The following is a 25,317-nucleotide window of genomic DNA, read 5'->3' on the forward strand; positions in this document are numbered from 1 at the left end:
CGGTGCCAATACGCTATCGCGGTCTTATGCGTAAGAGGGCGGCGCTGAAAGGCTTTCATGACATGGCAAGTTTACGTCCCACGTATTTGAACGGGGACGATTTATCAGTGCTCGAAAGCTTTTAACGTCGCAGCTCGCCTGATACTGAGTGAGCTGGCTAACTCCCACTACTCCTATCCCCCCCTATCCCCCTTGTTCAACAAGCGCTGTCGCGATAGCACGAGGGTGAAGTGTCTAGTGGAGGCCCATCATCGCGCGGCTTACCCGATACGGTCCAGGTCTGCGATCTCGAGAGCGATACCGAGCGAGGCCTCCGCATCTCCCGGCTGACGGGCGCGTGAGCCGCGATAGATAAGTCGGGATTACCGCGTCCATGACATACCGCCGGTGCGGAGGAGCAGCGCTAGTGCCGACTGCACCCCAGTGGCGACCCATCCCAACCAGGGAGCAGCGCCGGTGCCGGCTACACCCCAGCAGCCACCCACGCCGGCGAGCAGGCAGACAGCGGTGGAGTGAGCGGTCGAGTCGCGTGCTCCGCCCGGCAAGGTCGGTGATGTTTGTTCAGCGTCTTTGTCAAGGAGGAAGTGTGATTGAAGGAGAGGTAGCGGGGTCTGTCAGGGAGTGTGTGTGGTTGGTGGACAAGTCAAGTGCTCCGTCAGGGGGGGGGGGGGGGTCTGATTGGTGAGGAAGTCGCGGGTGTGTCAGAGAGGGTGCGTAACCTCACATAGCCCACGACATCTCCGCCAATTATGCACCTTCTCTGACAGATACCGTGACCCCCTCCATCGGTCAGCTAGCGTTGATGTTCTTCCAAGCACACATACGCTTCACGTGAACGGAATCGAAGCCGCTTCCAAAATCGAGCCGATTTTGCTAGAATTTGATTGGATGGTTACCTCCACTGGTTATCCAGCTGAATAAGCCTAAAACTTTGTGTTCATGGGCTTGGGAAGAGCCAAAGCCGACTAGATAATGTTTAAAGAAACCTAGCTCAAAAATGATCCAACCACAATAGCGGGTTTTTATATGGTTCATTTCACACTGCCCAGTGTGAGTCACCCAGCTATTATGGGGGAAAACACATTAAATAAACCATGATAATTTGAAAAGTGTCTCGCCGGGGATTTAGAGCGTCGTGTTATGAGATTGAAATTGCCAAAACCTATAGCTGCACTTTTAGTTATTTACGGCTAGACTTCTGACCAAAATTCTGGATTGCGGATAAATGTTCCGGATTCTGAATCAGGTTCATCGCAGCTACGCCCAGATCATATGCGCATTCAAGTTCAATTTTCAGCCCCGCTTTAAATTGAATTGGGATTAAGCTTTGCTTGCCTTTATTCGCATTATGAATATATTCTACCCTGTCGAACATATTTTTGGAGCGTAGGAGTCGAACAAATTTTGCTTTCAATCTGTAGGTAAATGTTGTGCCCATTTGCACGACAATTCTTTGGTGCCGGCGGTGTCAGGGAGATTACAGCAAATTGTGCTGTAATAAATCTTGAAATCCTTGGTCCCGGTTGTAGCAAAGTAGCGGATGTGTTGTGGCCACGCGTGCCGCTTGGAGGCGTGCCCTCGACGCTTTCGATTTATGGCGTCCAGTTGAGTGCGCCATCTGTACGCCAGCTGGCGTTCTGGCCTGGAGGTACGCCATTGCACCTCCGCACGGAAGTGCGTACCCAGTCCGTTGAATCCTCGGCAAACGCGGGATCTGTGCTGTGCGCCGGCTCGACCGGCGTGGCTGGCAGGGATGACTGGCACAACCGGCGTGACTAGCGGGTGTGACTGGCTCGGACGGCGTGACTGGTGGGTGCGACTGGCTCGACTAGCGTGACTGGCCGGCGTGACATGCAGGCGTGACGGGCTTCAGTGCCTTCTTGTTGATACGTCTGTCAATACGATGACCCCCCAGGTCAGGTCGGCGCAACCGACGTGCGCGTGTGCACTCATAAGCGCCCTTCTTTTGATGTGGTAGAATGTTCCGTTTTGGCTATCTCGGATTTCTGGGAGCAGAATGGGTCCTCCTTTCGATGAGCCTAAAAACATGTTTGCCCCCTTGTCAAATAGCGGAGGGTATTTGCCATTAGCCTCAGGTGGCACTAGCTCTGACCACCACGGCTACAGCTCTGCCGGCGTCGTCCACGTCCGCCAGTCCCAGCATCCTCGCATGTCCACTACGCCCGAGAGTCTGTGCCGACCTGCTCATGCCCACAGCACCTTTGCGTACCGCCGCCGCCGCCAAGAGTTCACCACAGACTCCCCACGTCCGAAGCCTCCCTGCCGCGGTTGCCCGTCGTCGCCGTGCCTGCGCAGCGCAGTCTGACGCCATGGATGACGTGCTGAAGGCCAAGCTGGTGGCGCTGGCCGTGCTGGGCCTGGGATCGCTGCTGGCCGGCTGCCTGCCGATGACGGCGCTGGCCGTGCTACGGCGTGGCAAGCGCGGCCACCAGGCGGCGCTTCGGGTCTCCCCCGACCACCCCATCTTCTCGTTCTTCCTCTGCTTCGGCGCCGGCGTGCTGCTGTCGACGCTGCTCTGCCACATGGTGCCCGAGAGCCTGGAAAGCTGGAGCGACATCCAAAGCAACGATTCCGTGGTCGCCAACGACGTGCCGCTGCCCAGCATCCTCATCGGCGTCGGCTTCTTCCTGGTGTACCTGCTGGAGGAGGTGGCGCATAAGCTGCTGCACGGCGCGCAGCCGCGCGCGGCCGCGCGCGTGCAGCCGGACGTGGCGCTGGTGTCGACGCCAGCGAAGCTGGCTGATCCCGGTGACGGCGGACTGGACGCCGGAGCACTAGAGGTGCAGCACGGCCACGACGGCCACGCTGGCTCCGGTGAGGACCACGTGCACGGCACTGGAGGCGACGAGGGGCACTCGCACGGCGCCGCCATCGCCAGCGCGCATGGCGGCACGCTGGTCACGATGCTGCTGCTGGTGGCGCTCTCCTTCCACGCAGTCCTCGAAGGTATTGCCGTTGGCGCAGAGGAGAATACCTCCAACGTCTACCTCATGCTAGCCGCCGTCAGCAGCCACAAGTTCATCCTGGTGTTCATCCTCGGCCTGGAGATGCTGACGTCTTCGCTGCGGCCGGTGGCACAGGTCGCCTGCGTGCTTGTGTTCACCGTCGCCACCATGCTCGGCATCGGCATCGGTATCGGCGTACTGCAGCTGGAAGTGACAGGCCTGGCGCACGACGTGTCGCTGATGGTGATGCAGACGCTGGCGTCCGGCACGCTCATGTACGTCTGCTTCATGGAGGTGCTGACGCGCGAACGCAGCCGTCAGGGTCACGCCATGGCGCGCTTCGCCTGCACGGCTGCCGGCTTTGTGCTTATCGCCATCCTGGTCAGCCTGGTCACCGAGCCGGAGGAGGATGAGGGGGCGGAGGACCACCGGGTCCGGATCTGGTGAGACGCCGTTGTCACCCCGATCTGCACGCCGGCGGAGGGGAGAAGGGAGACACCGCTGCTGCCTAGTATCCGACGTGAAGAAAGGCTGAACTTAAGGCGGCGCTGGTCAGCGGAGGTGCTCGGCCCAAAGTCGTGTCTTCAAGGCACCTAGCAGCACCTTGTCTCGGCGAGTTATGTACCGCAATGTGGGGCTGGCCGGACAGAGCGGACAGTGGCTGTCAAGGGGTGACTGTATGGCCACTGGAATACTTTGCTGTAAGAAATGTATACCCATGTAGTGAATGTCAGATGTGCAATCATCCAACCTTGACCAACAAGCGTGTAGCAACGTCAGATAGCATTTTGTCGTGCGTCAGCCAGGGCTCCTGCGTATGAATGGACCGTATCATCCCAATGCTCCCGGCAATCTTGTCCGCACGTTCGAGTAAATCTGCCACAACTTTGATGTTAACCGCTCACACACTTCACAATCTGGAGGACTGAACGCTTTTTAGGAGAGTAATCACGAATTGTTGTTAACGAAAACGTTTTCACACATGGTTTCTGATCGATAGAAACGATGGGGGTTACCAATGTTCGACCCTGCGGGCTCAGATGTGTGTGCGCTGGCTAACCGCTCTCTGCGACGCGCTACATGTACCGGCGTGTAAACCTGCCCAGCATATGATCACATACGATGTATATATTATATTACGACACTGGCTGAATTACCGCTTTTGTTACGTATATTACCACAGACCATCACAGTGGCTGCGACGATTATGCTGTGGGCTCAAAGCAGTTTTGCTGTAAAGTGTGAGCAATATGACGAAATAATTGACAGCAACATGCAGCGTGCCTTCAGCGGTGGGCTGGATATTTTCCAGATGTCTGCGATGCGACGCGACGTTTTCGCCAAGTCAGAATTAAGGGCCGGGATTGGGAACCCCTTGCATTGATCTGGACGGCATACAGTATACTGCATACACGCATGTATATGCAAATGCATATAAAGTATGCGTACTCAAAGTATGTGCGCACAAAGTATGCATATCAAAAGCATACATACACAACGTATACGTATGTCCAAAATATATAGCATGTCAAACATGCTTGCATAAATTCATGCGAACTGTATACTAAATGCATGCTTTCAAAGGCAGTGTCTCAAGATTCCTGCTCGAGGCCGTGCACTGGAACCAAAGTTCGCCCACGCCGTCTTTCTAGACCGCAGCACAACGCATCTCATCTGAAGGTACTCAGTCCAATCCTGGGTGAGCTCATTTACTTGGGCAAGGCCGAGGACTTGGCAAGCCGCTTCCTACCCGTGGCTATAAACGGCGACATGGCGCTTAATTATCTCTTGTCCCAATTTCACCGAACCTGGAAGGGCTTTGCTACGCAGGGCACGTGAGATCGTTGGGTTAATGATCACAGGCGCTGAAAAACCGACGTATGATGAAAGGTGCACACACAGTGCATTCCAGCGAGGTCCGGTGGCAGTAGCGATTAGCACGGCGGCTCGAAGCGAAGGCCACTGCGATACTCGCGCACAGTGACCGCAGTGACGCCCGTGTACAGCGAACGCAGTGGCGCTCGTGTACAGTGAATACAGTGGCTGCGGTAACGTTCGTGCATAATGACTGCAGTGATGCCCGCCTTCAATATGCAGTCAATGTGCACAGCATCCATACCTGTTTGTGTCTGTTGTGGCTGCTTACGACACACAACTCCCAAAGCTTTGGAAACGAGCCCCAGTTTAAACCCGGGATGTGTCGTTCCCGCGGTGTGCACTTGCATTGCATCGTTGATTCTTTCATGAAGACAATGGCGGCGTGCTGACTGGTCCGCCTAATTCTGCCAGGTGACTGTATTCGTTAAATGTATTTGTGTATCTAGATTTTGTTACCGCCCGTTGTTCCTTTCGCACCTTTCCCGAATTCCTTTGTTCATGATGAACCCTTCAGTGTTATCACCGCCACTTTCAGCCAGTTGTACAACCAAAGCATATTTTGTTTCAACGCATCCTTGCATTGGTGGTTATAATGAGCTGCAGTGCTCATGTCTCGAAGCTGGGAAACTACCTGTTCGCTCGCGACACCTGCAATGATGCAACAGGTCACGTTCCATGCGACGGGCACCACACCAGCCGACGCGTTAAACCAGGCGACAAGAATGGGACAAAGTGGAAATGAGGCACGAACGAACGACAAAACGTGGTAACGAGTGCCTATCGCACCGGCAGAAAAAGACGCGGATCACGCCGGGGATGACAGGCATCACGCATGTATTTGTAGTATAACAATAAGCTCGTGCGGGGCCCGGTGCCGGCCGTGTAATGCCCGCCCGGCGTCGTTCCAGACAGCAGTGGTCGCGCGCCGCTCCGCCAGTACATCTACTGTCGCTTGTGGGTTTAACACCACAGCCGGCGAAAACTCTCGAAACCTTGCTCGATCGCCGTCTAACATAATGCTGCCTCAGTGTTCCTACATATATTTACACACATTTTGGGCGGCGCGATGCTCCGCTCCCACCGCGCACAGAGGCAGTGAGCGGACTGCTGAGCAAGTAACGAGAAACTGACGCGCCTGCCGCGACCGGCGCCGCTGACTTGTTAAGTAACACCCGTGGACTACCGCGTATAATGGGTGACTCGCGCCTTCCGAGTAGGGGCGACGGCGGACTAGACCCGGGCCGGTCCGCACGGGGACGCCCATCTATTGCTCCCCGACCCGCGGCCACTACCGAGGCGGGCGAACACTTCACCCAGGTCACACTGCGGACCTACGACCCTACTCTCGGCTGCGGATGCTGACCGGGTCAGCGCCGGGTCAGGCACCCGGACCACACACACACACACACACACACGCACGCACGTACGCACGCACGCACGCACGCACGCACGCACGCACGCGTGCGTGCGGGTGCGCGAACACTAACCTCGACACCTGATACAAGCGCGGCCACTCCGCTGCTGCGGCTGGCGACGCGCGGAACACCCGCCCTGTCGCTGCGCGGATCGCGGTCCAGCGCCGCCACCGCAAACTGGCCCAAAGACACGGGGACGCTACGCGTTGAGCATACAGTCGCCGGGCGGCGTCGACCTGGTATGTTTCAGCGCCACGGACCGTACCTCCGTCACAGGGGCACCTCGTGAGACCACGACCCGGGCGAGTGTACCCCGACAGGGTGCGCCCCAAGAGACCACAGCCCGAGCGAGTGTACCCCGACAGGGTACGCCCCAAGAGACCACAGCCCGAGCGGGTGTACCCTGAGCGGGGCGCACCCCAAGGGACCACAGCCCGAGCGGGTGTACCCTGGGCGGGGCGCACCCCAAGGGACCACAGCCCGAGCGAGTGTACCCCGGGCGGGACACCCCGCGGCAGGTACGCCCTGGGCGGGACCCCCGAGGCAGGTACGGCCCGGCGGGACCCCTGGGGCGGACACACGGCGCGTGCGCTCCGGACGGCGGCGAGACTCCGCGGACGGTCGGCCTACTCCCGCTTCCGGCTGGTCTGCCCGTAAGACGACGACCTGCTGATCTTGGTGAGACCGATCATCTTGTACATGCTGAAGAACACTGCGAACGGAGCGACCCGTCAGGGTACGCCACAACGGCGTCAGCTGTCGACGCGCCGCGGCGGCTCCGAGTCGCCGGACGCCAAGGCGAGAAATACGCCAAAACTAATGGATATGATAATGACCGATATGCAACACCATTGGTGCCAAAATCACCAATTGCATCAAGGTGAACAGCTTATCACATCAACGGCGAAAGAACTGCCCGGAGTACGCTAACGGCCAAGACAGCAGTATCTAGCATTTGCAAGCCTTCAGTAAACACAACATTTTGTGAGCGACAAATGCCAGCATTCAGAACTCGTCTGAGACCCGCGAACGGCAAAAATACAAGACAAACGTGCTTTAGACAAAACGACACCTGAGACAAAACAGCACAACGGAGGGCAGAACAAATGAACCACTTAGTAGAGTAAACAGGCCCAGACTTGAACCAAGCATACTGACACAGCAAACCAACATCGCGTGTTCTTGAGTACCCCTCGCATTATCCCGGTCGCATTGCATTTTTCTGATCTTACCAAATCAATCAAAACGACACAATTGTCTGGAGCATCATCGCTCACGAACAAAGACACCGGAAAAAGGCTCCGCCCATCATTCTACTAAATCACTAAGGACTTCCCTCTGTCGTCTCAGCCCCACCTCTGATAGTGATGAGCTCCCTCCACCTCGTCCGCCAGGTCCAGCCGCTCCGCTCAGTGTCATACTCTGCCCGACAAAGACGCCCACCTACGCCCCCTCATCATCCCTCTCACCATCACACCGGCCACCCGTCAGCCAGCACCCCTCCACCTCCACCGACCCTGCCGTGGGAAGCGGTCCTCTCCCCCGCCTCCTGCCGCCTACCACACCCATATCCCCTCCCTCCAGTCGCCCCCAGCACGCACCTCACCCCACCTCGCCCCTTCTCCCCGCCGGGCCACTCACACAGAGCCACGACGAGCAGGCCGGAGACGACCTGCACGGTGGAGCCGGACAGCAGGAGTGCCAGCAGCGAGCGCACCAGCGGCGTCAGCACCAGCGCCGCCCACGCCGTCGTGTTGAGTAGCGAGAAGAAGCGCCGCGGCAGGCGCACCGTCGTCAGCTCACGCGCGCCCGACAGCTGGGTGAAGCTGCCCGTCTCGTGGTATGACGTCAGCATCTTGTCCTGCGGAGCGGCGAGAAGCGCGACGTCAAACGGTCGTGAAGGGAGTGTAGGAAACGGGTGGGGAAACCGTGTCTCGCAGCAGGTCGCAAACTTGGGGATACCTGTCATCAGCCTATCCCAAGGCAGCGACAGGGAGGAGCGTCAGCAAACTGTCGCGGGAGGAGCACAGGGAGTGACGTTATCCGACTGTCGCGTGAGGAGCACAGGGCGCGACGTCAGCAAACTATCACGTGAGGAGCACAGGGCGTGACGTCAGCAAACTGTCGCGTGAGGAGCACGGAGTGACGTCAACATACTGTCGCGTGAGGAGCACAGGGAGCGATGTCGTCAGACTGTCGCACGAGTAGTGCGGGGAGTGACGTTAGATGTCTCGTCACAGGTAGACAACCAGTCATTCTACATTTCCTCATCCGACCCCCAGTTGATCACCTAACCCAGCGCTACGAGGAGTCGCCCCGTGCCCACCCCGATCTGCACCTACACCCCGGGCGAGGCGGCGGACCGGCCCGCGGTCGCACCTTCTGCCGGTACAGCTTGTGCAGGAACTCGGCCGCCTCGCTCTCGTCCTCAGGCACCTCGTCCATCGGTATCCGCTCGATGTACATGTCGCCCAGGATCTTCTTGCCGCGCACCATGTTGGTCAGCGTCGGCTCGGCGTAGTTCTCCCTGAAACGGACGCCCGCTGGTCGTCAGGGACCCGGGCAGAATATGTCCGATATATGGATTTGTGAAATGCACTTTCCGTACTCCTGTTCTAATTTGTTGTGCGTGTTGCGGTACAAACGGACAATGTACTCAAGTACACGAAGACATCTGATTTTGTTTGCATCGCGCCCGCAATAGGCTAAGACGACCAATAGTCTTCGTATTTGAACCCACTCCATCATCGAAGAACTCGGAAATCGTCCCGACAGACGATCACCGCAAACGAGCCGCGGCTAGCGTGGATCCCACACCACCTTGCGACGGAGCTGTTCGGTTACCGCGGCTTCAGGCACTGTGTGTGCAACCATTCGTGCAGGGCCTGAGCCGAGGGTGCCGACCACGCACGCACGCACGCACGCACACACGCACGCACGCACGCACGCACGCACGCACGCACGCACGCACGCACGCACGCACGCACGCACACACACACACACACACACACACACACACACACACACACACACACACACACACACACACACACACACATACAGATAATAAATCGCCACACATGCGGCGATTCACTCGGTCCCGGGGCCGGACGCACGGCGAAACAGCCCACTCCGAAGGCCGGCCTCTCAGCGTCTCGGGGAGGCCGCGCCCGTCCCGAGCCACCGTTGTCCGTCGGCGAACAGGCAACAACGGTGGACAACACCCAGAACGCCCAATGGCAGTAACAGCAATGTCTTGACGACCGGATCAGAGCTCAGTCTCGCCGGACACGTGGGAACGAACGAAACTCCTAAGATCGCCAGCGAAAACGCTACAGCCTCGCCGCCACTCCCGGCGCTCGGGCCGCCTTCCTCAGCATCAACACTGCGGCGCGGCGGAGACCCGCCGCCAGCGCCATCCCCGGGATCAAACGGACACGATCATCTGTCATCTGCGAGGCCGATCGTGAGCTCTCGGACGCCAGCCGCTCGGTTGCTGGATCCTGCGCTGCAGCTGGGCAGCAGTCTCCCGGCGCGCGATCAGCTGACGCAGCGCGGCCGTCCTCCAGCGAAGGGCACTGACGAGGCGGCGAACTCTGACACGGACCGCAGCAGCAAGGGGCGCGCCGCCGTCAGCGAACAACGGCACACGGAAGTATGTGCGTCATTGAGGCTTTACGACGCACCCAGCTGCGGAGGCGACATGGCGTCGCCTGCCTCTCACCCTGGCGGGAAGGGCGGGCGGGCAACGCGGGAAATCAAACCCCGTACCTCTCGTTTCCCAGAAGCGTAGTGGTTAACGCAGGCGCGTCAACCACTACACTACCGGCACCCAACACACCCTGCACCCTGCACACACCTGCACACTGCACTTCCTGCACACGGAAGTACTCGGTCAACGACACCTGAACATGACTGAAAAAAGGCCGGCCCGAGCCTGGCCGGGGCAAATACAAGACACCCGCTTCCTCAACTGGATTCAAAATAACGCCGTGAGGCAGCCTTTGGTCATATTTCGGGGCCATCGGCGCCGTGTGGTCATGTTGGTGAACCCTGAGAACGACGGCTCTATTCTACACAGAGGGAGATCAAGCGAGGCCCTCGAGTCAGCACAAAGGTCAGCAAAGACATCGTGGCCAATGCCCAGAAGACGCCGGTCATCACGACTTTCCGTTCATCCTCGTCCCACACCAGAGGTAAAGTTAATATATTGGTATCTCCAACAAAAATTTGAAAGATGAATCACCTCTGAACCCCGGGGGTCACACAGTAAAGCCTGCTTTAGCAGCAAAGCCATACTTGCTTACTAACGCCAATATTCCCACTGATAAATTGGTCAAGCTGTAATTTCACCACTGTTGCGTCCACGCGCATAAACATACATATGTAACAAGTACGTGCAAGGCATAGGCAATCCACATCATTCATCACTTCCATGAATCAACAAACACACACCTGAGGACACACACCTCCATGACAACAGCTCCTAAGCCGTCAGTTGATAAACGAACGCTAATCTATCCACCAAACAGCTTGACCCTGCGGCCCAACAGCCAGTCGGTAACCAGACCGGACACTTATCTTAACACAAACACGCGCCTCACAACAGCTGCAAACTGCCACTCATCGTACAGCCGACCGACACGACTCCGACCTTATGAACCGAGCCGACCGATCCACGAGGCCCGGTCGAGCTCGGGGGGAAACCAGGCGGCTGCCCTGTCCGCAGCAGTCGGCCTACAACAGCCGGTAGCCCGCAGCCAGTGGCCAGCAGTCCGGCGGATGACAGATGCTGACCACGCTCAGACAGCTCTCGGTCATCAGCACGTGCCAGTCGCAGTCCACAGCGATCCCCCCAGCAACCAGCAGCACACAACAGCCGCAGATTCAGTCGCGGCAGTCGCGCCCAATCGGCTCCAGGGAGAGACAGCCTTCACAGCAGCGCTGACCACGCCTGGACAGATCGCAACAGCCAGGGGCCACCAGGACAGAGTCAGCCGCAGTGGCACCCCAGTCTGCGAGCTCGAGCTCGCCTGAAGATCGCCAGCCAGCTGGAGGATCATCAGCCGACCTGCAAATTACCGCGGACTCCCAGCGCCCGCTGCAGCTCGCGACCTGGTGTGTCGGTGGAGCGAGGTTCGTGGCGCTCGCCAAGCCGGCGGCAATGCGGAGGATTATCACATGCTAACCCATGAGATGCGCGATAGGCCGCGGCTTGCGAGAGGACATGGGACGGCGCGTTGTCCCGTGTTGTCGAGCAGGCAGGCTCCGTCATTCGTTTATCAAAATATCCGCCAGGCTGTCCGCGGCGGCTAGACAACACGAATCACGGCTGTGCGCGACGCTGATGAACTTTCATGGTGGTAGCACGGCGATTTGCACGCCACATGGCCGAACAGCTAGCAGGGCCGCGCATTTTTGCAGGCTGACCGTATTGGCTGGTGAGCCTTTGCCGTTTCGACTGTTGACTATGGCCCTGAAATACGCGATGAGTGGCATGCGTAACACGTCAGCCTGCCGTGCTGATGGTCTTTGCATTCGTGCTTACAAACTGTGCCATGATGCGATCGGTGAGCCGCTGACGAACGCTTCAAACGCCCGACTCGGCAGCATTAGCTTTCCAGTCGCCTGAAATCACCGCATTCGCTATCCCATTCGTAAATGTTCTAGCCGCCAGCTTCAGATCCAATCCATCCAGCTTCAATCCCTGCCATGGAAAAATCACTGCGCGATTCGTTCAGCGTCAACGCTATGCCTACATTTAGCACAAATGCCTTCTTTTCCAGACTCGGCACCGTTCCATGACAGGTCACTAGACCGAGACCGCGCCAATCCATGAACCTTTGTTGTTGTTAGCAAGAGTTTCACAGTGCGCCCATTGCAGGTCATACGGCGCCCATGCCATAGCTATTTTATCAACAAGGTGAATATATACAGCAAAACGCAATTTCTGCAAGGAATGAAAAGAGATGGCCACCATCAATCAGTTGCGGGTGATCACCAGGAATATACCTTAGCGTACGGGACGTACCATTTCGCCAAAAGTAGCGCGTATGCTCCCGGACGAATTGTGGACACAATTTAACCACGTGATACATGGTACGGAACGCAGCATGGATATCAAGGTCCGTCACCACCACACAGCAAGTAGTGGTGAGTCTGGCACGTGTGGCCAACACGCAACCTGTGGAGCACAACTTGCTTTCGCCCCGCCTCATTGAGCTGGAAAACCATAGGGCCAAATCGGGTTTTACATATTTCAATTTGTTGTTTGATTAACTATCCAAACAGGACTGCCACTTGCGTTGTAAGAATGGTAACTGGCTGGACGCAATTTTCGAGCTGGAAGAGACGATCCGCGTGTAAATGGTGCATGTGATGCGCCTTTTGCGGCTGAGTCATCGAGCTCGTATCCAAGGATACCGGCATGAGTAGGAATCCAGCAAAGCGTCACCTTTTCCAACTCCTTCCAATGCAGTGAAACGGTCCAAAATGTCCTGTAAAAGAGGACATGATGGGTTATAAGTTCTCAACGTCAAGAGGGCGCTCAAAGAATCTGATAAAATGAGGTGCAAGGACTTCTCCCCAACTTCAATGCGACACAGCGCTTTAATAATAGCCACCAGTTCAGAGGTGAGTACCGACGCGCGGTTTGGCAGCGCAAATGATCGGGTGACGGGTCCACTCACTACCGCGACGGACACGAGCTATGGCCGGCTCCTGCTCAGCCAGGCGTGCCCGCTTTGCCTCACAGGCACGCCTGTCCGCCTCGTGCCGCTCCAGGGTCTCACGCGCTCGTCTAGAAGCGCTCGCAGCAGGCGTCGCGGAGAACGACGGCAGCTGGCTGCCGGACCGCGAGGCCGGTGAGGTCGCGAGGCTCGGCCGCGCCGAACCACCATCCACCCCCCCCCCCCCCCCCCTTCGTCGGCGCATCCGACGGTGCCGCGGAGGTCGGCAGCACGGCGGGCACCGGGCCACCGCGGCCGCAGCGGAGCCGGCCGCAGACAGAGACGGCGATTCCGCAAGCCATGCCGCGGTGTCCGGAGTGAAAGTCGAGTGCGGGGCGGAAGCCGATGGCACTACAGACGGACCGGACGTCTTGTGAGGTATAACTGACCTTCGGACGGCTCTCCTCGCGTAACTCTCTTGCTTCCCGGAATATATTTGTTTTCAGAATTTGAGCGTGACTATCCCCTTCTCCTGGCATCAGCTGGATAAGACGTATCGAACGTGTAGCGAACGAGCTGCTCTCTACCACAATGCGCACACCACGGCTGGTCTGCGGTACAGTGGTCCGTTGTATGGTCTAATGACGAACACTTGCCACAAACAGCCTGATTGTGACAAGTGGTCCTCGTGTGTCCAAATCGCTGACAACCGAAGCATCTGATCGGATTGGGGATAAAACGGCGCACTTTTACAATCACATAGCCCACTCTGATGTCCTGCGGTTGGTCAGGTCTTTCAAAGGTGAGGACGATATTGGTCGTAGGAATCAGGTCCGCACCACGTCCCACCTTAATCCGACGGGCGTCAGTAACCCCAAACTCGGCCAACCCTTCTACAATCTCGTCTTCACTCGCACCCTTTAGGTCAAAACAGCTGACGATTCCCTAGGCAGATTGTTTTGTTGTGCGCATCTCTATCAGAGCGAGCGATACGTCTCGCTTGCCCTCTGCGTACCGCACACTGCACACGAAACGTGTAGCAACCATCGCTCGCTTTGCATCCTCTCCGTTGCTAAATCCCACCTCTACACTGCCATCCCGAAGTTAATCACATCGTACCACAGCGCCGAAACAGTCACATCCACTTCGACGCTCAAACGGAGAAAGGGACGAAAGAGCTCTTTCATAGCTGTAAAGAACCCAGATCCGTGGGGCAGAGGCAGAACCGCTGCAGCCGGACTCAACGACGGTCCGTTCCCCTTCAGGGGCAGGTCTTTTTGGTTATTCGTGTTGCCATGCGATGTAAGCTCAGCATTCGGCACCGGAACCCCCCATCCATTTCGGGGCTCCACTGGGGGACAGTCCAAATCTCCCTTGGAAGGTGGTCACCGCTGCCGCAAAAAAAATCTGGCAGCATTTTCTGAGTGTGTAACAACTGCAAGAGGCGGGAGAGCTTGTGCAGGCAAAGAAGTCGGCATCACAACAAGCGCAAAGGGCATGTATAACTTGAGAACACCCCAACTGCACCCATGAGACAACGAAATCAGATGACGGGACGCCTTGTGACCACCCCACATGTCACGAGAAGGGCCAAAAGGTCACCCGGCCAGTGGCGAGCGCGAGGTTGTACCCGCGGGTCAAAGGGCAAGGACAAAGGGCTGAGATTGTGCACGCGAGTGGAAGGAAATGGTGAGAATGTCCTACCAGCGCGTGAAAAGCCAGCCGCTAGAATGTCATACCAGCGCGTGAAAAGCCAACAGCGAGAATGTCATACCAGCGCATGAAAAGCCAACAGCGAGAATGTAATACCAGAGCGTGAAAAGCCAACAGCGAGAATGTCCTACCAGCGCATGAAAAGCCAACAGCGAGAATGTCATACCAGTGCGTGAAAAGCCAACAGCGAGAATGTCATACCAGCACGTGAAAAGCCAACAGCGAGAATGTCATACCAGTACGTGAAAAGCCAACAGCGAGAATGTCATACCAGTGCGTGAAAAGCCAACAGCGAGAATGTCCTACCAGCGCATGAAAAGCCAACAGCGAGAATGTCCTACCAGCGCATGAAAAGCCGACAGCGAGAATGTCATACCAGCACGTGAAAAGCCAACAGCGAGAATGTCATAACAGCACGTGAAAAGCCAACGGCGAGAATGTCATAACAGCGTGTGAAAAGGCTACCGGCGATGTAATTTGTTCCAAAGCCGACTGTAAGCCTATGCCCAAGTGTGGAAGATGACCGTGAAGGTACACCTCGGTGTGAAAGCCAACAGTGATGTCGCACTCAAATGTGGAAGCAAACAGTGGCGTACCCGAAGCCGACGGTGATGTACTCCACACATTGAAGTCGACGGTGACATACTCCACAGGTCAAAGCAGCAGCGAGAGTGTACTCACGTGTCGAAGCAGACGGTAAGGTTGTAGACGGCGGCGAACTTTCCGCGCAGTCGCGACGCGGAGTAGGTGAAGCCCTTGGTGCGCGGCAGCAGCAGGTTGCGCAGCTCGGGCAGGCCCTTCTTGCGGGCCACCTCCATGCTGGCCTCATGCTTGGCGCGCGTGAAGCGTGTGCCCTCGCAGAAGATGAGCAGCTGGCGGTGGCAAAGGCAGTGAGCCCGTCAGCTGATGACATGCGAGCGGCGAGCGAGACGGGGTCGCAGTGGAGCAGGGAGGGAGATCACGGCACTGCAAGGAGCGGGCCAGGAGTGGTATGGGCGAGGGACTTCTGACATTCAAGGTAGCAAGCTCCTGTCTAACATAGAATGCTGAAAATGTTTTACTCCATAACTGAATCAAGCTTCAGTGGTGGAAAACCCCAGCCTTTGATGGCGGAACGCTACTCTCGAAACAGCATCGCAGCTCGGACACTGGCTAGATTTGAGCCCTACGGCCTGAAGAGTCAAGCCGTGGCGTCCCATCCCCTCAGGACCACACTCCGTCCCGCTCAGGGACGCCAGCCTGGACCACTCCTGGGGCGCCTCTGCGCCAGCGGGCCCGCCGCTCACCCAGACGGGGTCCGGGTAGTCGGCCAGCACGGCCAGCTGCCGATCAATGTGCTCCTTGTCGTCATCCCACTTGCGGCGCAGGAAGATGATGCTGGAGAACACCCACGACCAGCCGATGATGGGCACGTATCGGAGCATGTCCTTCACGTACACCTTGGCGCTCTGCGGACGGGTAAGGCCGGCGGCGCGGTCAGCAGCCGCGCCCCGAGGTCACGCGGCTGGACGACACCGCACCGCACGATAGGTGGTGCTTACGACCGCGTCGACCGCAGACGGCCCGCTCCGAGCGAGCGTCGGCGTTCGCGCGGCCGATGGCTACGGCTAGTGTTCCATCGGTCGGGCGTGTCAGCTCAATCAACATCAATACTGACATCGAGTTGGCTGCATTTGGTATTTCCACGTATTATTTATAATGGCCATAGCATGATCATATTGACCATTTCCTATTTATTTGCTGCAAAGATCGCTCGAAGTCTGACTGATTCTAACCATCAGCACTGTGCGCCAGACATCCCACACTGTACGGTCATTTAGCATTCCCACTGTCACCACAAAACATCAACGCTAATGTTAATGCAACTATGAAACCCCCTTTGATCACATCAGAGCACACCGTGAGAGCGGAAAGCCTCTCATCCCAGTAAAACACACTGTTCGAAAGCCTCAGGAGCCGGTCGTGGGAGCGCGCACACGGCGGCCCAGGGCGCTGGCCACAGCACACGCGGGCAGCCGCCGCCGGCGGGCGCCGCCGCCAACTCACGCCCAGAACGCTGCACCTGTCGGCTACGATCCAGCCCATGAGCCAGTCCACCTCGTAGGTGTGGTTCATGATGAGCAGCGCGTGCTCGTGGCCGAAGTACTTCATCGCGTCCTTGTCGACGTGGCAGCGGCAGTCTGAACCCGACCACCACTCGGCCAGGAAGAGCAGCTCTGCGGTCACGGGTCACTTGGGTCACCCCGGGGCTGACAGCCTCCTCCACTTTAGAGTTCTCTCTTCCTGAGTCCGCATCATTCCCTTCCGTATTGACGGGCTTGGGAAGTTACGTTCATGTCAGGAAAGACATTCATGTGAGTACAAATGCACATCACACAGATGGTGAATTGATTAGCGGAGTTCACGGGACGCGGATGATGATCTCCTCTTTCAAACTAGCATTACTGGCAGAGGATTGGAAAACAGGAGATTCACAGAAACTGGGGAAGGGGAGGGGGAGGGCGCCGTCCGTGCTGACGGCATGGGAGGAGCACTGCCGTAAGTTTGCAGTGTTTTTATGTTAATCTCTTTTGCTTCAGAGAGATGGCATGGTTAGAACTTACACATGAATTCATAAATACAACTATTTAAAAAATACTGTAAATCTGTACTGTACACATTGTCACAAATAAGCAGCAAAGACTTGAATAACCAATCAAGCAATGCTGCAGTCTGGACATGAAACATTCTGATCCTAACATAAAGATCATCACCCTGCCAGTACTGCCATACTTACCAGAGCAGATGACATAATGCAAATAATAATTGATCTTCTTGAAAAGCCTATCACTGAATGGATTGATGGTCACATAGAGGATCAGCTGGATCAAGTTGATGCACAAGCCAGACAAAAAGAATGTGACAGCCAGGCAAAGCTGTAGCAATGATAGTGTCTTCAGGGAGCTCAGTGTCCAAGCCATTGCAGCATATGCTCTGGAAAAAGCATAACCATTAGCTGAAAAAGATAAATAAGCCAAAAAAGGATGATCACATTTATAAAACAATCATCAGCATCTGCTAATCAAACACATAGGATATCATACAAAAGCATGGGGGGTGATAGATTACATCAGTGATCACAAACAAACAAAGAATGACATAAAACAGTGGGGAAGTATTGCCCCAAACAGCCTGCTTGGATCTTGCATAAACACATGTACAGTGTCATAGCACAGAAAACCATCACCATTCCACAAAAAGTTGATGTATCATTAGGTCACCAGATTCAGATAGAGGTGGCCTAACAGGCTTATAGGCTATTAGGCTTATTAGGCTATAGGCTTAGGCTAATAGGCTTCAGACTGATGGCCTAATAGGCTTATTTTACAAGGGTATTAGAAAGCTGTGAACACCATCTTCCTTTATATTTTGCAACTTGGAATGCTTTGCTCCAAAAAGCACTTCTTATTGCAGTTATAAGACCATAATCAAAAGATGTAGAAAAAACAGATTCAATCTTCATGCCTTATTACTCAGCTGCTTACTTTACTCAAGCCATTACAAATAATCCATACATATATAGCAGTAGAAATCAGGAATGTGTGCATGTCATACCATCCTCCCCCCTGCACACACACATAAATGCACTTTCCTGGTGCTATGGTGACATATGGTGCATTAACCACAATCATTTCTCTAGTAACATGTCTTATCTGGTAGTGCCAACATCTTCTGAACAATAAAAATGCACCCTTCAATCAAAAAAATCATCCATACTTTGGCCAAATTGCATGCATGAATCCTGCTATATTTTTGGGAGGAGATGGGTGGGTGGAGGGAATACATCTTGTCCAGCAGAGGTAGCAGAAGTTTGATCTCACCTTTGATAAAGTTAACCCCAACCTAAAATGAACAGCAGATTGCCATGCTGAACATGACACTTTAAGGGATCATAAACACAAAAACAACACAATATCACATACTTTGCATGTCTGGCCTGATGCCAAAGCTCTATTTACTTATAAACATCAGTAACACATGCTATGTTTATCCAATAACATATCTAAGTTCTTCATACATAAACATTAGGTTATAAAAATTGATACTAATGATTCATGCATGCACTACTTCAACAAATTTAATTATTCCTTTTAAAAAGAAAAAGCACAACATACTCTTACACATATGTGTGCCTTATGGGCATGGTCAAATCTCTAAATGTAAGCCTTTCACTACATGCCATTAAGACAGAGGTGGAGCATAAACTTCAGGCTGGGGCAGCTCATAATTTTTTAGGCAGAAATGATTGAATTTGGCCACTGAAGGATATCATGTGTTTACAATATAAAACTAGTCAGATAACAATGACCAAATCTGATGGCACGCCAGGTTTCAGAGGAGTGAGGTAAACAAAATCTGCAATGAATGAGGCAGCTTACTGTTCTGTTTTTGGCACCATTCTGTCTGCCCCCAAACCTTACTAGTACATCAGCCATGGTCACATCAACCCAGGGGCATAGCTAGATGAACTGTGCATGGGATGGGGTGTGGGATGTGCGGGATATTGAACGAGTTGGGTGTGTGGGGGCTGTGCAGTGAAAAACGACACACCTACCCCCAAGAGTAGGAAAGAAACTTGTTTCCCTCCTGCCTTCTCCACTTTTCTCCCAAACCGGGGGCTGATGCCCAAGTTGGGGACTAGAGCCCCCTACTGAATAGGAACTACATGTATGAATACTCCTTCATGGACTATTAAAATGGTGTACTTAAATCGGGCACTCAACTTCTATTCCGAAAAGGAAAATCACAAACCTTTACGCGTATCTATCTATGCAATATGCTGTGCGGATGAGCGATGATGACCGCTGCCACATTTGCTACGACCAAATACTAACAGCTCACTTCCGGGCACCCCCTCTGACTCACAAACCCTCCCACGGGTTCTGCACCCACGGATTGGGCCCGAGGCCCGCAACCCAATTTCAACCATAGCGCATGAATGCCTGTACTACGCCAGAATTGTAGTCACAGCGAAGGCTGACAAGAAGAAATGATGTAACCAAATTGTCAATGCTTTATCTGAGGTTGTGAGAGAAAATGGAAAACGGGCTGTTTACGGTGAGCACTACTGTCATTCATCACCCATGAAACTTCGTTGAAATTTTGAAATGAGATCCAACAGCTGAAATATGTCCTCATATTCATGACACAGAACTATGCTAACCACTTGAACCTACGATCAGAGCGTGAAAACAACAGAGTGCGTGGTTTTGAGAAATAAGTTGAAGGTTGAGGGGGAAAAATACTGGGAAAATGAGACCCCTTTCACGCTATGGCATGTATACATAATTGAGTGTCATACATTAATAGTTAACATTTCTAAGAAGACCCCAAACAATGAGCAGATCGGTTACAGGCGATTTTCATTTAAGACTTGCAAGACATTGCGCTAAATTCACAGCGAATTGCGTAAAATTAAAAACAGAATGCGTTTAATTCGGTTTTCATAGAGATTTGCTTGGGTGTGCCTCGTCACCCCCATCCCTAACCATCGTGAGATCCTCGGCACACCGCTAGCAACTGCCGTCTTTTACCATTTCTATCGAGTCAACGCCCCTACGGCAAATTATAAACTTTCGGGGCGTAATGGCTCAGCCCTCCTCCTTCCCCCCCCCCCCACCCCTGTTTCGTACCCGGTGGAAAATGGTTTAACGTTTCCCTAGAACACATCATATACGGATTTCATCTAGTTCCTTCCTAAACGTGACCGCCCTACCCTCTTCCCCGCCACGTCCCCACGCCCCAGATCATTCGACGCTACTGATAAAGGGACCGAATCGCGTTCCGCTGGCGCCAAAGCAAGTGTTTCAGGGACCTGGCCGCCTGCTGAAAGGGCGTGCCATGTCCCACAGGGACCGTCCCATGAACTAGGTCATGTTTTGAAGGGACCGGGTGGCGTATTTTCGGACCGAGTCACGTCTTGCAGGGGCCGGGTTATGTTCTGCAAGGGTCGGGTCATGTCTTACAGAGACCGGGTCACGTGTCACGGGGCGGGCCACATCCTTCCAGGAGCGGGTCACGTCCTGCAGTGAGAAGGCCGCTTCTCACAGAGCAGTTGCGAACACGAACTCGAAGGGGCCCAGCTGACGGGAAACCCCACAGGGCTACTTTACAGGGCGACAGATAGAGATCTCCGTTCTGATATTGTATTCCGTGGTTCCATATGCACAAGCTTGCCGACTCTCGGAAGACGTGGCGACGTTTATTGACCCAACTTTCACAAACCTCTACAATTACTGCAGGTTTGACCTCCATTTGCTACCGGAGGGAAACAAAACACTCATGCATCCCTTCTAGGTTTCTGCCACACTACCAACACACGTGCCGCAGGGGCTGTGTATCGTCCTTTAACGACCGTGCGTCGCCTCCTTCACGACGCTGCCTCTTCCGGTGGCACCGACGATCGCTGCTCTCACCTGGACGCCATTGTGGCCGATCCTGTCCGCCAGCCGGCTCACGCCTGCACAGCGGCCTGCCCCAGCTGCGCACGTTCTCGCGACCCCGATGTACTCACAAGACCCGGCCGTTGGTGCGCCGCGGCACCGGCAGCGTGAGAGTCCGGGCATCAGCCGAGCGTCCGATAACGGGGGACTTTGATCGCCGACAGCCGCCGATGACGTCATCCTCACCAGACGACGCAAGGTGCAGGTTTGTGGGGGACGGGTGCCGCTGTCCCAGAGGCTTGGCACAGGTGGAAGCGCGGGCAGGTGGGCACAGATCGCCGCGGCAGTGCAGTACGGTGGGGCGTAAAGCGCACAGAGCCTTTCGGGCGAATGGGAAGAATCTGTGGAGGGCTGTTGACGGATCAGGAGTGCCCAGGCATGTTAGCAGATAGTGCCACAACAGCAGCGAAGAGCCCTACAAGAAAATGCTGAGAGACCAACAACAACATGGAAGGCTTCTTAGCGGTAGAATTGACCCGACAAGTGGAGATAGGGCCCCGGCAACAGCGTAACGCCTGTGGACAGCGTGATGAGCCTCAAAATGTCTCCCACATCACCACCCGCTCAGTCATCGAAGAATTAACTTTACCTGCTCACGGGCTTTTCTCTTCCGCTTGGGACTGCTCTTCGGCGTCTGGAGGCCCAAAGACGTTCAATTTTGGTATGGTTTTGTTAAAAACTGCATCTTTTCAGCCGGTCACGTCACGTTTCAGCCGGTCACGTTCAGGAGCCTATGTGTCTCCCTTGGGGCACGAGGGGGTATGGTTCTGTGCCCCCCCCCCTACCTCTGGATCCGCCAGTAGCCCAAGCAGCGTGATCGATGGGGCCCCGAAGGAACAGAGAAATATTCAAAGAAATGAATGTATATATATATATATATATATATATATGTATATACATACATATATATATATATATATATATATATATATATATATATATCAATACCAACGACACAATGTAGAGGGTCCCCGAGCGATTAAGTGGGCCGGAGTAAGTTAACAGATAGGGCCCCTGATAAGAGCACAGAGCCCTCCATCCAAATAGGAAGTACCTAAGAGGCTCATTTTAGAAGGCCCCCGAACGATCAAGTGTGCCTGAGCAGTTTATCAAAAGGGGCCCTCGACGAGAGCGTTGGGCCCTCCATTCAAATAAAAAGTACCCGAGATCAAGTGTGGGGGGGGGGGGGCTCTTAAGGTCAAGTGTACGCAAACAGGCCATCAGATTACCCCTGAAGGAGCGTCTGGCCCTACATTTAAATACCAAAACCCAATGTGCAGGGCTCCCGAACAATCCAGTGTGCCCGGCAGTCTAAGAGAAAGGCCCCCGAAAAGAGCGTAGTGCCCTAAGCGAGCGACAAAGAATTGGAAAGGCGCTAGACCAATGTGGAGACCCATGGGCGTATTGTGAGTGTGTTGGTAAGTGAACCGAAACCAACGTGAAGGGCGCCTGAGCAACCGAGAATACCCCAGCAGGTTAGCATATGGAGCTCCCGGCTATAGCGTATAGAGCGTTTCGGGTGAATCGAAAGAATCAGTGGAAGGCCCCTGATTGACAGGACTGCCCCGGCATGCTTGCAGGAAGGCCCCTGATTGACAGGAGTACCCCGGCATGCTCGCAAGAAGGGCCCAGCAACAGCATAGGGTCCTCCGAGCGAATGCAAAGAAAGCAGGGGGACGTAGAAGGCTCCTAAACGATCGGATTGACCCTGCATGTAGGCATATTGGGCCCTCGGAAACAGCGTGGAGCCTCTGGACAGCGTAATGGGCCATACATCCTTCCAATCACCACCCTCTCAATAATTTAATATTATTTTTTTACCTATGGGCCCTTCACTTTTGCTTGCGACTGTTCCTGATCGCATGGAAGCACAAAGGCGTCCACTGTTGAAATAATTGGTGTAAAAACTGTGTCTGTTCGGCTGGCTATGGCCTCTTCAGACCAGAGGGGAAGTAGCATGGCCCCGTGCCCTCTCTGGATCCGCACCTGACTTATTTATGCAAAGTTTCTTTGCGCACTCTTTCCACTAACTTATGACATAAACCTTGAACCGACGAGTATTTAATTGTTTTAGGCTGACCTGTGCGCATGAAATACAAACGCTAACAACGTTCGTATCTGGTATGTTTGTAAAACCACACTCCTCGAAAAGGGGATGTTTGAAACATTTACATTTCTGCGAGACACGGTATTAAAAATAATTGCTTTTCAGCAGCTCGATAATCATGATATAGAACAGCATAAACGCAAATACTAAAGGCATCTGTTTACTTTCATCGACTTCTTCCCACATCTGAACGCTGTTGAGCTGCATGGACAGCTGTTCAGGACCTCACCTGTGGCGCTGCGTCCCTGCCGCCGCCGCCGCCGTTCAGTGTCACCAGTCGCCCCTCACCCCCAGCAGCCACTGCCTGACGCCCAGGTCACACGGGTAAACAATCGCTTTTTTGAGACGAATATGCGCATGGCGGAATGAGGAAGGTCGCCCGCTACCATCAGCTGGGCGACATAAACAGTTTGTCCTGTGTCTGCACCTCGCGGGAGGCCCGGACACGTGCTACTGTGCAGTTCGTGTCGCTAGGAGCGGCGCATCGAGACTGTCTCCGTCCAGCCCAGAGGTCAGAGGTCGCATGCTCACGGGACCACGAATCATACGTCTGTTTATGGATGTCTTGCTCGGTAACGTACATCGAGAGGACGAGCCGGCTAGGTGTGTTGCTAGTTCAAACATGCTGATGAGCAAATGTATCTGTATCATACATTAACCAGCAGAAAAGTGACGGAATTCATGAGGGCGTTCAATTTTGGGTTTGAAAGGCAACCCTCAGTTAGCTTCGGATAGGTCATGGCATTTGCTAAAGGCATTTCGATATCGTCCATAAACTGAACCCCGTGCATGTTACCTACATTCCAGCTTACATAAGGACGTGTGCAATGACATGATAAATGAAGGCATGACTAAACGGATACAGCGGAGATATAGCGACTGACAAGGACACACAGATAGCTCATGCTCCATGCACCAAATAAGGACCGCTTCGATGCTGTTTTATGCCGAACTCGACTATGCCGAAAAGGCTAGCAGATCTGGCGTTGTAGATGCTGGCGGCGGGCGGAGGGATTGCGTCCAAGCTCAGCAGCGCCAGCTGTTTTGACCCTGAGGCCGAAATGAAGCGTTCTAAACAGCTCATTGAACATGTCGATGCGCTAATACATAATAGTGTTGCAAATGTTGAGACATGTGGCATGGAAAATGCTGCCCTCTGAAATGCTAACCATCAGGGACATTATACTACCCAGTGGTATAAACATGTCAGAAAAGTCCTGAAGAAGGGGTGCTTCGAGATATTTAGGCAACTTCATCTTCTCAAAATTGAAAACATTTTGGACCGTTTCCAGCCATTTGTTCCTAACATTCGTCATTATTAGACCGCAGCAATCTCCAGCGGCAATTGCACAACTTTCGCGAAAGTTGGGTGGTTATGCATTCTCCCACCCCCGTTTCTGTAACAGCAAAAGAATGTCAGGACTCTCCTTGAATGAAAAACTCTTTTTATGGCACAAAAAGCTAGGACGTCTTCGTGACGTCCGCGCGATGTCTACGAGCACGTGACGTTTGCCAGGCAGGGTTGAGACACCAGTCGTGACCAGCATTGCTGTATGGTGTTCGCGTCGTGCCGTCAATGCCAGGACCTGAGAGCGGCCATTGCCGAGTAGGGCGTTAACACCCCTGAAGTCAGAGCTGACATTTGCCCCACAGATAGCCGACAGAAGCGGGTAACCGTGACTAGTCAGGCTACGGCATCAGCAGCCAGGCGTCGATCAAAGCGCGACAAAAACCAAGTCCGGGTCCAAGCCAGGCCCACAGTAACGAGAGGCTGAGCTCACGGGTGATGGTGTCTGCAGTCACGGTGCTTCAGGCTCAGATTACACCTGCTGCATCACGCGAGGCAGAGGCAGAGTTTACTGATGACAGGGCACACTGAAAGTGAACGGGGTCAAAGGCGATAGGTTCTACTTACATGAGTTCGAGTCCACGTCTGTCTGGAGATTCCGTCCATTTCTGGGTCACACGTCTTGAGCCTGAAAACGAGTCTGTACCAACCAATTTCACACTCTATGTAAGTGTGGATTTGCGAAATGTCATATAGTTTCGTGCATAATAACGTTAGAAGCAGGCATCTCACAGAAAATC

The 25,317-nt window shown here is 54.4% G+C and overlaps 2 protein-coding genes across 6 annotated transcripts; one reads left to right on the forward strand and one right to left on the reverse strand.

Annotated features, from left to right (window-relative positions):
- The first annotated feature begins 402 nt into the window (after window positions 1-402).
- Window positions 403-4,218, forward strand: LOC119101059 (zinc transporter ZIP1). Its single transcript, XM_037224307.1, has 2 exons — window positions 403-546; window positions 2,218-4,218. Exon 2 carries the CDS (start codon window positions 2,331-2,333, stop codon window positions 3,411-3,413), a length of 1,083 nt encoding a protein of 360 aa, XP_037080202.1. The 5' UTR covers window positions 403-546; window positions 2,218-2,330; the 3' UTR covers window positions 3,414-4,218.
- A 1,431-nt stretch (window positions 4,219-5,649) lies between these two features.
- Window positions 5,650-23,588, reverse strand: LOC119101332 (1-acyl-sn-glycerol-3-phosphate acyltransferase gamma). 5 transcript variants are annotated; one of them, XM_037224641.1, is made up of 8 exons: window positions 23,459-23,588; window positions 17,417-17,613; window positions 16,687-16,856; window positions 15,927-16,088; window positions 15,322-15,512; window positions 8,639-8,786; window positions 7,901-8,120; window positions 5,650-6,971 (listed from the first exon to the last, which is right to left on the reverse strand). In XM_037224641.1, the coding sequence occupies exons 2-8, from the start codon at window positions 17,598-17,600 to the stop codon at window positions 6,886-6,888; spliced, it is 1,161 nt and encodes a 386-aa protein (XP_037080536.1). In that variant the 5' UTR covers window positions 17,601-17,613; window positions 23,459-23,588; the 3' UTR covers window positions 5,650-6,885. The 5 variants fall into 5 exon arrangements, with proteins under 5 accessions (XP_037080536.1, XP_037080533.1, XP_037080535.1 ...); XM_037224638.1 differs by lacking the exon at window positions 23,459-23,588 and adding an exon at window positions 21,096-21,196; XM_037224640.1 differs by lacking the exon at window positions 23,459-23,588 and adding an exon at window positions 19,515-19,560.
- Between the last annotated feature and the right edge of the window lie 1,729 nt (window positions 23,589-25,317).

Source organism: Pollicipes pollicipes, unplaced genomic scaffold (assembly GCF_011947565.3).
Source record: "Pollicipes pollicipes isolate AB1234 unplaced genomic scaffold, Ppol_2.1 Scaffold_4881;HRSCAF=5763_pilon_pilon_pilon, whole genome shotgun sequence".
NCBI classification, from domain to species: domain Eukaryota; kingdom Metazoa; phylum Arthropoda; class Thecostraca; order Pollicipedomorpha; family Pollicipedidae; genus Pollicipes; species Pollicipes pollicipes.

Coding starts and splice junctions, on each gene's coding strand:
- LOC119101059 (XM_037224307.1), top strand. CDS start 2,331: ATGGATGACGTGCTGAAGGCCAAGCTGGTGGCGCTGGCCGTGCTGGGC.
- LOC119101332 (XM_037224638.1), bottom strand. Junction 15,513..15,926: donor ACTACCCGGACCCCGTCTGG/GTGAGCGGCGGG, acceptor TGCCACCGCCAG/CTGCTCATCTTCTGCGAGGG. Junction 8,121..8,638: donor ACAAGCTGTACCGGCAGAAG/GTGCGACCGCGG, acceptor GCCGCTCCGCAG/GACAAGATGCTGACGTCATA.